The sequence below is a fragment of the Fusarium poae genome, chromosome 3, assembly GCF_019609905.1.
Source record: "Fusarium poae strain DAOMC 252244 chromosome 3, whole genome shotgun sequence".
Classification (NCBI taxonomy): domain Eukaryota; kingdom Fungi; phylum Ascomycota; class Sordariomycetes; order Hypocreales; family Nectriaceae; genus Fusarium; species Fusarium poae.
This window is the reverse complement of record NC_058401.1, coordinates 1,955,548-1,968,468: the sequence shown is the minus strand read 5'-3', so window position 1 is coordinate 1,968,468 and position 12,921 is coordinate 1,955,548. Positions and strand designations below refer to the sequence as shown.

Here is a 12,921-nt window from a genome sequence, read left to right as displayed (position 1 = left end):
CGACAGTCGGGAATTTATTCACGAAGCCCGACCTGAACTGAGCTCTCAGCTCCTCTTCCAGGGTCGGTCCATCACCTCGCTTGATTGAGCAATGGACAAGCACAAAGACAGACAGGCACATAACGCTAGGAAGCTTGCGGTCAGTTTATTGAGCTAGCCCCGGGCATCCAGCATCCACGAGGCAAAACCCCAGGTCTTTTGGGGCCAGGTGGACCAATTAGCAGAGACGCTATGGTGCGGCTGAGAGGTCGAGAGGCAATTAGGCACACTTTGTGAATTGAACGCAGATATTTGGTGGTAACGATGGAGACGCCTCTTAGACAGAATTGCAACGGGAGTCATGATCGGGCCAGGGCCAAGCAGGGGTGCCCTGCGCTAGCGGGAGAGGAGAAGGGGGGGACTGGACGAAAAAGCCACTGTTTCTCGAGCTAGCTAGATAAAGGTGAACAAGGGCTTTGCAAAGAATTCAGGTGGCCCCAGTCAAAAGACCCCCAGCCAAGAACGTTGAAAGTGAGAGTTCATGGGCCATCAAGAAATGACAGCAAATGCCGTCTTCCGCTCTCATTGTCTGGGCAGACGTAAATTCAGTACTGAACTCGTTTCTTGGCAAGTCAAGGGTTTTAAATTGTCATTGTTGTTATGCCAATGGCCACAAGGGGTATTCGGAGACACATCGTACAGTTTCCTTTGGCGTTTTTTAAAGGTTATCGTTGGACAGATCAGTCCTTACCCTTGCCGATGAGCAGATTGCAATTTGGACCACTGCATCTAGAGCCCGAATATCACTCAATAGATAACCGGTGCATTTTTAGTCTACAGTATTATGACAAAGTAGATCGGTTCTTGGTCCGGCAAACGAAGGATCAACTTCGTGCCAACACATGTCATGGCCCCAGCAGAAAATTCCACCGGCTCCGAGCTGGTATGGATGTACAAGATCTCGTGAATCACTCAGCCCTGCCTGTCATGCAAGGTGACTCGTTACGGAAAGTTTGTTTAGCTATCCGCTAGACAAGAACTCATTTTGAGTGTTGTACTAACAACCAATAATGGCACAGTGCTGTGTCCGACCGTATGTCATTTTGAATCAGCGGCCTATGCCACTCACAATTTGTGACATGGAAATAATTCTATATTTGCAGAAATGTTGGGCCTCTTTTCGAATCTCCAGTATAACCATAAAGGCTCGGCAGGGACACGACACAACGACACAACGTAGCCACCACTTCACCTGCATCGACCGTCCGTTGTTACTGCAGTCCCGCATCCTTCAAACGCCCGACTATGCGGAAACGAAGTCATGTTAGATCCATCAATCAGCCTAACGAGAGAGACAAGGACCGTCCGTAGTGGATCACGATGTCTCGGTTGCATGGGGCGTAGCATCCCACTATTCCTTACAGGGATTGGGATGGATAAAATAGATGCGAGGGGTAATAGTGAGCCAGCTGTCGAGACTTGGAGCCTGCTTGTAGAAAGGGACTGTCAGTTGTCATTGAGAAGAAATGAAAGGTGCATGCTAGAGGAGTGGAAAGACGAGATTCAGTCACTCTTGTTAGCGGTGAGTCCAATGTTTCGCAACTCGCTCGCCAAGGTTACTATCTTGGGCAACAAATCAAGACATCCAAGCGACCTCGTGCAAGATCTGACGATGAGAGTCTTCGCTTTCTGTTTATAGACTAAATGAGTGGTTTCTACTCTGTACAAGTCTACACAATTGCTCTCCCTTCGTATTTATTTATGACTTATTTATTAGGACAAGGGTCATGGATAGATCTCAGCTTGTTGGCAGATTTAGCACGTCGTTAAACATATTAATAACAAGGGTGCTCTGTGCATAAGATCTTCAGTTAATCTATCGCCAACACGATAATTAATCCCACGGTGCCGTCCCGACGGGATACGGCAACTAGAGTAAGGCATTGTTTATGAATGTACACGTAGGGTATGCCAGGTGTACATACATATTAAATCCGTGGTGCTCTTAATGTTTTTAACCGAACAAGCAGAAATAGGGGAGAGATACACTTCAATATCATACGTATATAGTCATTTCCTGGTAATGAGATTAAGTAGCCTATAAAGAACTTTTCTCTCCTCGCAATCCCAACTCAAAGTTATTGATAACCCCAAACGAACAGCGTCATAACTATAGACACGTGACCCGTCGCGTTTCTCCAGACGCGATCTTATCTCTACTATCGAGTATCCAAACAGGGGCAAGACGTCACCGACATCTCCATCAAAGAAAAAGTCCAAGCCGCAAAGAAATTCGAAACGGAGCTATTCCCAAGGCGATTAGAGATTAAGTTAGGCCATTTGGCTGTGACTTGTCTCTTTGCGTCTCAGTCAACCAAACTACCGGTCAATAGACTACCCCGCTACTAAACGGGTCTGATACTGTCTTGGATCGATCCAAGTCACCGATATTCCTCTCTCGTCGCCCTCTGAATCTGGCTGCACTATCGAGTATCCAGCCTCATGGCTTCTTCATCCCGGCCATCACTGTCGCTCCGGCGGCAGTCCTCCATCCGGAATCTCAGACAGCCCGAACATGACGACTTGGCTCAGTCGTTGAAGCAACTCAACATCTCCACTTCGCCCGGCCGAGCTCCGTCCCGCCTTGCCTCCGAACCTGCCTCTCCGTTCCGTCCATCGGGCCGCCGTACTTCGCAGTCACCAGCACCAAATGCTCGAGCACCTTCACGAAGCCCGTCCCAGGACCCCTCCTTGGGCACACCTACCCTCCTACGGAAAGCCTCCATGAACTCACTGCGCTCTTCTAATGGAATCGGGCCTGGTTCAACTTCAAGACGTTCGAGCGTGGCACATGTCATGTCACCAACACGTAGGGCATCTTATCAAGAAAAGATTCGACCAACACCCCGTTCTATTGCACACGACAACTTGAAAGCTGAGCTGAGGGTGCATCATAGCTCTATCACCACCCGTCCGACCCAAACGATTGTAGTCCTGAACGACGCTGTCTACGGCCACCGTTTCTCCCGACCTCGAACTTCTCGTGCGGCTCTTGGTAATATTGTTGAACGGCCCGAGCGGATAAGGGCTGCAGTATTAGGTGTTTCCGCAGCCTATGTACGCTTGGGCGGTAGACATTGTGAAGGTGAATACCCACTTCATCCAGGAAGGGAAGCAGAACATCTTCAAGGGGTCCCTTTCCGGATACACAAGACGGATCGTAGTCTTTCTCTACTTTCACCAGCTGTAGTCAACGTGCATGGAGCAAAATGGATGGAGGAGCTCAAGATGATGTGCGAGGCGGCCGAATCAAAGCTTGCAATGGGTGGAAAGGAACTCCAAAGGCCTGAAATGAACCGGGGGACGGATAAACCTCCCGAGAAATTTCACGAAGGTGACTTGTACCTCTGCTCAGAGTCCCTGAATGCTATGGAAGGCGCTCTGGGAGCTGTTTGTGAAGCCATCGACTCAGTCTTTGGCTCGGGTCCGCGCCGCGCCTTTGTAGGCGTTCGACCTCCCGGCCATCATTGTTCTGCTTCTTATCCTTCTGGTTTCTGCTGGGTCAATAATGTCCACGTTGGTATCATGCATGCAGCTCTCGAGCACGGACTCACTCATGCTGCCATCATCGACTTCGACCTTCATCACGGTGACGGATCTCAGGCTATTACGTGGCAGCACAATAATCGAGCCAAGAATGCCGCCAGGAATGCAGCAGCATGGAAAAAGTCGTCAATCGGCTACTTCAGCTTACACGACATTAACTCGTACCCGTGCGAAATGGGCGATGAAGAAAAGGTTAGGAGCGCCAGTATCTGTATCGACAACGCACACGGCCAAACGGTTTGGAACGTTCATCTCGAACCATGGAAGTCAGAAGAAGATTTCTGGAAACTCTATGAAACAAGATATATTGTCCTCTTGGATAAGGTCAGGAACTACTTCAAGAATCAGGCAGAGCGATTGAGGGAATCCAAAGAGCCACCCAAGGCTGCAATGTTCCTGTCTGCTGGGTTTGATGCCAGTGAGTGGGAGGGTGAGGGCATGCAGCGCCACAAGGTCAACGTCCCGACCGAATTCTATGCGCGCATTGCTCAAGATGTTGTCAAGCTCGCAGCTGAAGAAGGCCTCCATGTTGATGGTCGCGTTATCAGTGTATTGGAAGGTGGCTACAGTGATCGAGCTCTATGTTCTGGCATTATGAGTCACCTCAGTGGACTAGCTGGTGATCAGACAAGCGAGCAATCGTCAGACAGCGCCGGCTCTTTTGGAGTCGAGATGGGTCAAACGTCACCAAAGGGAGTATCACATGGTGAGCAAAAATCAGCCTTGGATTCCATCCATGCTTACGACCCTTCATGGTGGTCGGCTTCAAACATGGAGGAACTTGAGGTTCTAATGGGCGATCCAAATGCTGCTGCTTCCAAGTACCCGCAATACGTCACTCTTCCATCCTACTTTGCTCCGACTCAGGCGTCAACTGCTAAGTCCACAGACCCTACGAAGATGCAGCGCAGCTTGTCCAAGTTAGGCTCGTCCATGCCCAGACTCCCATCGCCGCCGCCTCCGGAAGTTCCCTGGGCGGTTGCAACACATGAACTAAGCAAACTCCTTATTCCCTCCTCACGAGAGACAGGTAGCTGCCAGCCTGAGGATCTGAACGCAGAAGCAAGCCGAGCCAGGCGTGACCGGCAATCGATATTGATGGGAATCGATCCTAACCCTCCAGCCCCTGCCCCTGCCCCTGCTTCACGCCCAACATCGCGTATGTCTCTGCGTGAGAGACGAACCAAGCCATTACCACCCCCTGAGCCGACTATCGACAAGTCATCTAAAGGTCGTAGAAGGACGATGGGCACCACTACTGTCGTTCCAGAAAAGGCAAGTCAAATGGTATTGTGTGGTGAATTCAAGCTAACTTCCTCGAAGTCGGTCGGTCGCGGTGTTCCCTCACGAACAAACAGTGTTGAGCCAGGAGTGAGGAGGTCTAGTCGGCGTCTTAGCGAGATCCCGGTACCTGTCACTTCACGGTTGTCTTCTCCTGAGGCAGCCCTGCCCGAAGCTGTTGAATATGCTCGTGCGGCGCCTGATTCCCCCGCGGCTGAAACGACAGCTCCTAGCAGCAACTTGCAAGTCAAAAAGACACGGCTCCCCGCGGCTCCCCGCAAAGAGCCTGCACCAAAAGCAACTAGGACTACCAAGAAAGCCACCACAGCAGCCGGCCCTTCTGGTCCTACTGCTACCGCCCAAAAAGCCAAGTCACCGGAGCGAGCTTCAAAGAATGGCACAACGGGTGATGACGTAGACAACATCACTTCAGGGATGAGGAAGATTCGTATCAACTTGATCACTCAGTCCCAAAAGGCTGCTAAAGCGCGTGCTCGCCTCGAGGCCGAGAAAGCCAGCGGCAGCGTCCCTGCTATCGACCAAGCTCAGCCTGCCGAAACGCCATCTACAGCTACGCGTCCATCAGAAACCCGGTCCCACGACCCAAGCACGGTCGTTGCGTCTACTGAAACTTACAACCACTCTCCCACGCAATCTTTGTCAGTCAACCCTACACCACTCACCACTACTTCATCTAGTGGCATTGCAACTCCTTTGCAGGAACAAGATCCTTTCAAGTCTGCTGGGTATGTTTCTCAGTTGGCCTCTCCTCCGTTGAGTTCGCCGCCCGTTCCCTCAGTTTCTGTCCATCCTAGCGCAGAAGCAGACGGTGTTTTTATCCCCTATCAGCCCGAAGGTCCTGCACCCAAGCCTATTGCTCAGAACGAGCCATTGCAATGGCTCCCTCCTAACGTGCCGACTTCTTCTACGCAAACACCTGCTACGACACCCAGTCCAGTCAAGAAGACCAACCTCTTTCAGTATACCTCTTCGTCTGGTATTCCTTTTGCGCCCCGCTCGGGACATCGGGCACAAGGTGCCGCTACTACTAAAGCCGCGGGGTCCGAGGTGAAGCAGGAGGCCGACCTCCCACGCTCTACCAGGGAGACCCCTGAAAAACCTCAACCGTTAAAACGATGCTAAAATTTCATATGCTTTGGTTCCCGAGATACGAATAGCTATGTGCCTGTCTTGTTACAGCACTATTTGGGAAGCAAAATACAGTTCAGAGTTGATACCCAAGCACCATCATTCTTCTTTCCTTTCCTTGCATAGAAACTCAATTCTTTCGCAACCCTATCCGCCTTTGGATATGTAGTTTTCTTCACGATACCCTTTTCCTTTCCATTCCCGAATTAGATCTCGCTTTATAGTTCTAGCTGTGTTTAATCTATGACTTTATGGCCGTCTATATGTTCTAAACCATCGTCTTCATACGACTCTTAGGGGAAGTTCTTGCGGAATTCAGTCAGAGGTACACTGACTTCCTCGACGACTGATTTCTCTGATCCCTCAATGCCGGTGTGAGTTGATCTCTTGAGAGTCCATACTTCCTTGACACCAAGACTCTCGAGATAAGTGACTGTACGAGCGTAGTTGGTAGCAACTTGGGCAATACCGTGACTGTCGTCTGAGAAAGTAAACTTGCCGCCCATCTTGATCCACTCCTGCGTCAAGTCAATATTAAACACCGTCGTTTTCGTGAAACAAGTCAACTCACCTCAGCAATTTGTCTACCAGGGTATGGCTCTGCAAGACCCTTTCGCAACGCAGCACTGTTCACCTCTAGCCAGCCATCCTGCTCTTTTGCGAGTGCCAGGTTCCTCAAGACCCGCTCCCAAACACCCTTCAACTGCCTGGGATCCCTCTCAGGATCTTCACTCATCAATCTAATGAGATCGAAATGACCCACAACCCGCGGCTTGAGCTCCGTGAGCATCTCATACTGCAAATCGTAGTAATCTTCGTAGAGCGATTCTTCCGTTCCCCGGCTACTTTTTCTCTGTGCAGACAGGAAAATCTCCTTAGAATAGTCAATCGGCATGCTGTGGACATAGTGTACCGAGCCAATGAAGTAATCGATAATGGGATGTTCTGCCAGTTTGCGAACATGCGCCGCGCAGCTAGACCGGATGAATTCGGCTTCGAATCCAATGAGGATTTCAATCTGCGAGGCATACTCGTGCCGTAGACGCTGTGCCTCAATGAGATATGACTCATGGCGAGGTGGGAGGGCCTCCAGTGCAGCCTGGGGGTCGTCGAGCTAAGCAAGAGTATGTAAGATATCTGCTATCAAATATGAAGTATGTGGTTGATAGATACCTCTTCAGGATATAGATCACGCAAGTCGTATCTCGGCATATGCTCTGTGAAGCCAATGGTCTTGTAGCCAACAGAGACAGCTTGCTTTACAATCTCTTCGAGTTGGTCTTTGGCATGACCTGGGCAGAACTCGCCCGAATGGGAGTGCATTGTGAACGCCATTGCTGATGTTTATGTAGTGCTAATCTCTGTCTCTTAGCTGGCGGGGTTGGGTAGAGTGACGTTTATATATGTAAGAGGGATCAAGAGAGGTCAAAAGCGTCAAGCCCAACTGACAATGGCCTCTTCCAAATTATACCGAGGTTCGAACTTCGAACTGACCAAGTATCCCAATTGCATGAGGAGTTTAAACACTCACCAAACCTAAGTTGAAACTCAATGGGTGGTATGGCTCTAAACTTACAGATGTACCGTGGTCATCGGACTCATTAAGTAAATTACAGAGTCTCCACATTTTCAACTTATTTTGTTCCTAGAGCCTTGCTTCCCTGGTTTTGATGACAAAAGATAACGATGAATACATGCTCAATATTATCGATAAATAGTATCCGTGATACTCTACTCTGATAAGTCCCATGGATATATATCAAAATTCATAATAGATTGCTTTCTTTCCAACGCCATGCATTTCCCAAGTACAACAATATAAAATAACAAAATTTTCCGTTTTGTCTCTCATCATGATTTTATGTCATTGTATGAGTATACACCAGGCGCCATGCTGATGTATCGGACGCCTTTTGATCCTTCACTATTATCGGCGGTTGTTTGCGATGCGCCGGTTGGTCGTGCGGCCTTGCCTTCATCTTGCACGATATAAATGCCGTAGGTTTGGTTTCCTGAAGCCCCTTGACTCCATCCAAGATGGAAGGTCTTTCGGCGCAGGCATCGTGCCAAGTCATCATCTTCCATCCATTCAGCTCCGTCTGGGAGGCGCCACCACAAGGACGAGTCTGCGAGGAGACTTGCTTGAGCGGCGATGCTTCCAGGGCTTTTTGGCAGAGTACCACGCGATGCTGTGCGGAGAGACAACAATCCAAACAAAAGTGTAAATACAAGTAGGCCAATGAGGACAAAAGTTTGCACATTGCCCTGCATCAAACGTGGGATAACATAGTCGACATGTGCTGGGATGATTGGTTGAGAATCATCACGAATACGAAGCTTGTTGGCCAAGGGGCGTCGTATCAATTCCCCGTTGATGGCTTGCGCAGCTATAATCCCATGAAGTTGGCGGATTGCCTGGGAGACGGAATTTTGTCTCTCGGGCATGACAATGCGCTCTAGTGTAGTTGGTAGCCTTGAAAGCACTAAAGTGCGAAAGAAGCCGTCTAGTCCTATCAACTTTTTGTCATCAGCACCAACATCATCAAATGCTGCATAAACGCTTGTGATATCTGCTTTAACATTTGACGGCTGCTCGCTTGATGCATTGACGATGGGGATTTCGTTTGTGTTGATATACAAATCCTCGGTGCGAAACGTTGTGTCAACGGTTACCTCAACAAGTGATTGATTGCACATCATGACCGATATCAACCCATCACCAGCACAGCTACCCCAAACATACTTGATTGGGTACGAGGAAGGAAGTTGTGAGCAGGATGAAGCAACAAGTGCAGTGCGAGATTGGTCCGCGCCACAAATGCTTTGTTTCTTCGATCCCCTCAAAGGTACACATTGCAAATCTGCGCCCTCTCCTTGATCAAAAGATACGGTCTCGCAATTGAGTTTACTTCTGAGGCCGGGAACTTTAGCCACGAGTTCAGTATTTGGGAGTGGCCACGAGCTGGGGTGGCTCACTAAAGAAAGCTCTGGAAGGGCCACGTCTTCCCAAGTCCATCTCGGGTACTTCGGTGTCTGCTGTATGAGGACCTGGTCGATTATGTCGCCATCAACAGCGGAACTCAACGACTTGCTTGTAGAAGCAAAAGTTGTTTCTGGTCGAAGCTCAAGGTTGGCCGTTTGCGCAACTTGAGAAACGGCAAACAGTCCTGCAGTAAAAATTGGCATTAACCAGCCAAGCATGGCCGTGCATTTGGCAAGAAAGACTGCCCAGTCCTGTGTCTTCATAGCTTTTCCAGCTGTATGGAGGCCAAATTCGTTCATGTAGGATAGTCCTAGGGACTCCTGAAAACGATGCTTGGTAGTAGTGAGCTTCAAAAAAGGGGCCAGGCGTCGGTTGTCGATGTCGATACGAGTCCAGAATACAGCAATAGCAGCGAAGATGATGGTAGGTATGCAAGTCCAGACAACGAAAATACTATCATCGACATCCAAGCCTTCACCTTTGCCCTTCAGACCAAAGATGACGCATACACCAACAATCAACACGACAGAGGCAACAATGCTGATGATCTTGGCACGAGTGCCCTGGGTCCATGGTCGATAAGTCGCAATTGTATCCGGCGATACATTAGGAGGGTTCATACACAGAGGGCCACTGCCTCCACCATGCTGCCTCAGCTGAAACATCTCTTCTGGTCGACGTCCAGGTTGCGTGAGCTCCGTTGTATACCATGATCCTGCGAGCCTGGCAGCAACAGTGTCCATGTTTGCATGTCCTGTATTCGATAGTCGGGTGAGAAATTGATGGCTGCTTGTGAGAAGTGTCGCAGTTCCAGCAGGGGATGTGGGATCTCGCGGTGCAATTCCACGAGGTGAGGGAGCATGGTACAACATAGGAAGAAGAGCCATAGAGATGATGAGAAAAGTGCCTGCCATAGCATGGAGGACACCTAACCGGGCACGGAGTAAAGAAGTACCATCGACGTGGATCTCAGCATGAAAGACGGCAGTCGACAGAACGATCTGAGCGCGAAGAAGGAATTTGATGGCAATAGCTGCAACCACAAGGTGATGGCGATTATGGAATGCTGCGTTTAGTGCTTGGAAACTCCCAAGGCTGTGATAGTCCAGTAGAATAGTCCGATGACTTTGCTTGCGTCGAGTTTCGTCAACAGTCGTTGGTTTCCGGTCGAGGACGATCCACGGCATATACAATAATGCTTGAGCTTCTACTCTAGCCCATAGTATAGCCACGATTGAAACAACTTGACACATGTGAGCACTTACACAAACAAAGGTGGCAACCACACATGTAAGGGTCTTGGCGATGACTTACCTACAACGGGCCCAAAAGTCCAGAGACCCTTGAGATTGCTATCGACGTCTTTTTGGGAGAGCCACCACATCACCACCTCGCCGATGACACCCAGCATTATGCACACTCCCATAAAGATGCTGACAACTCTTCGACGCAACCACCAAGGTCTCCAGCCATTGTTGAGCGGAACTTCGGTTGGTTCAAGAACATCAGTGCTTCGAAAACTTGTATCACCTGGAGTATGAGGTGGGGTGTCGAAGTAAGGCGTCTCAAGAACCATCTCCATCATGTTGGGGGCTTTTGTCGCGAATCGGGGATCAGTTGCGCCCGACATGCGCTGCGAGTAGAACCCATCGCTGACTGGAGAGTTAAGGAACTGATTCTCTTGTGATGGCGGATAGAAAGGACTAAGAGGGAATCCAGTACTGGAGGGGCTGTCGAGAGACTGAAAGCTTCGAGGACTTGCTGGGCTGCGGCTGCGCGGGCTCGAAGGACCAGGCGATACCCTGGCAACAGGCGGCGAGAGAAGAGGTGAAGAAACTAATTGTGAGGTAGAACTCGCAGGTTGTGTTGAAGGTTGTCGGGCATAGCTCAAGCCAGACGATGCTGTATACCTCGAATCATCGTATGGCCCAACGACGATCTTATCGTTGTGATCGGCATTAGATGAATATATACCCATGTTGTTCCATGGTGTTGCCATGTCTTGCCACTAAGACAAGTAATTAAGAGATTAAAAGAGCGGGAGAGAGACAATTAGAATGATTTAGGTAAAGTCAAAGGTCTCAAGGCATCGTCCGAGTGGTAAGCTAGCTCCTTGATAATTTGTAGTGATGATGGTGATGGTTACTGGAATCATAAAACGAGTGACTGTAAAAGAGCGTGTTTGGTTAGGGATTGAAAGAATGGACGAGGCTGTTGGAGCCAAAATTAGAGATATTTCAAGTAGGAGAAGGAAGGAGCGAATGTCAAAAGCATCAAAAGTAAAGATGTCAGATTTGTGCAGGCAGTGACTGATGTACACCCGTGCGGAAGGAACGAAGGAAGGAAAGACCTAGATCAATTAACTACTCGACGGCCCACGCCACGCCACTCTGGATTCTTTTCCTCCTGGATGATATACGACAAGCTTCACGGCAACAATTAGTTAATGCATTGTCCATTTCCGTTTCCATTTCCATTCTCAAACTCAACCTAGGCGCTGCGTCTTGGTGCTATCTTTGTCAATAGTCTGTATCAACCCCTGACCAGAAAGTGAGGGTGAGGGTGAGAGAGATGCCCCTCCCCACCAATACTACCAGGAGCACAAACATAGCATGAACATGCCATACACAAGAGGAGCAATGCGACTCTAATCTCAGCTGGCCAGTGAATAATTTAGCAATACGCAGGGTAATGATATGGCGTGGAACAAAAGCTGACGGGCATGTTTCCTCAGCTCACTCATGCTCCTTGACTCAGCACCTCCACCTTCACTCAACTCAATCAACCGCTCAAGGGCTGTCGCCATCAACTCCAGTCCACCGTTCTAAGCCCGTCGTTACCTGACCTAACGACGGGATCTACACAAACTAGCATCTCGAGAAGAATCACACAATCGATCCTAGACTGGCTTGAGCCTTGACTGACCTGGCCTGGTCTGTGCCTGATTACCAGTTCCTCCCATCCATCTAATTTATAGCTGCTCCGCCCTCTATACTACAGTGCGATACAATAGCTGCGTAGGCAAAATCATAGCCAAGTCCTACAAAGTCGAGACCTCACGCGTTCTAGATGGACGTAGATTTCATGCTATTTGATCACGCTTGGCTACTTTCTCTGTCTTTATTCCCACTCACACTTACCATTAATAACTTTTTCGACGCCACGTGCTAATACTTTCGGAGCAGCCTCTAATGGACGCAATATTGTCTTCAACAAGTTAGTACGGCTATACGGATAGATAGAAAAGGAAACATGAGAACAAAAAGGGAAAAAGTCATTATCTCTCCACTCGCACGGAACGTGACTCGACTAGGGACAAAACATCGAATATCGAAACGTCACAGTAGCTCACATGTTTCCGACTCGTGTTTATCTTCAATCAAAGCTGACTTTACTTGGCCTACCCACTTCCCGAGTCAAAGACGAGACAAGCAAGAGACAACAACTTTCATAGGGCCTATTCCAATGAACGAGTGTGTGTCCCAAGACTTGAAATCAGCCCCTGTCTCTAGCCCCCAGTCTCCGAGCGCCGCACCGTTGGCGCCGTCGCCATAGCGCGTCAACCATCAAGGTCTAATGCAGGGGAAATTACTCTGCGGGAAACCCCGTTGCACATGTCTCAGCATAGCTGAACGTGCTGACTGAGTTTTTGTAGGCTATTGCATGTTGTTGGTCAAAGAAGACTAAATCAGTACTATGTACGCTATCACATAGGTGCAGCCAAGAGTCACCCCATCTATTCAAGGAAGATCACAAACAAGGGGCTTCACAGCATGCAGGTAATCATCTCGGTCAAGCCCGCGCTCGCAATGCAATGGGACTCGGCACATCAGCCTTATCAAGACTTCAATGTAACCACTGAACACACCAAGTTGGCAAGAACTCCGTCAACTGAACAAACCTGTCACATTGCGAAACTCAGG

General features: G+C 49.3%; 3 protein-coding genes across 3 annotated transcripts; 1 reads left to right on the top strand and 2 right to left on the bottom strand.

The window, feature by feature from the left end:
* Positions 1–2,481: 2,481 nt before the first annotated feature.
* On the top strand, positions 2,482–6,009 carry FPOAC1_008064 (uncharacterized protein; the record flags this gene model as incomplete). The annotated part of the gene is made up of 1 exon (XM_044852510.1): positions 2,482–6,009. The coding sequence occupies one exon, from the start codon at positions 2,482–2,484 to the stop codon at positions 6,007–6,009; it is 3,528 nt and encodes a 1,175-aa protein (XP_044705180.1).
* Positions 6,010–6,308: 299 nt separating this feature from the next.
* Positions 6,309–7,338, bottom strand: FPOAC1_008063 (uncharacterized protein; the record flags this gene model as incomplete). Its single annotated transcript, XM_044852509.1, has 3 exons — positions 6,309–6,533; positions 6,587–7,129; positions 7,189–7,338. The coding sequence occupies 3 exons, from the start codon at positions 7,336–7,338 to the stop codon at positions 6,309–6,311; spliced, it is 918 nt and encodes a 305-aa protein (XP_044705179.1).
* Positions 7,339–7,866: 528 nt separating this feature from the next.
* On the bottom strand, positions 7,867–10,976 carry FPOAC1_008062 (uncharacterized protein; the record flags this gene model as incomplete). The annotated part of the gene is made up of 2 exons (XM_044852508.1): positions 7,867–10,241; positions 10,313–10,976. 2 exons carry the CDS (start codon positions 10,974–10,976, stop codon positions 7,867–7,869), a joined length of 3,039 nt encoding a protein of 1,012 aa, XP_044705178.1.
* Positions 10,977–12,921: the final 1,945 nt, after the last annotated feature.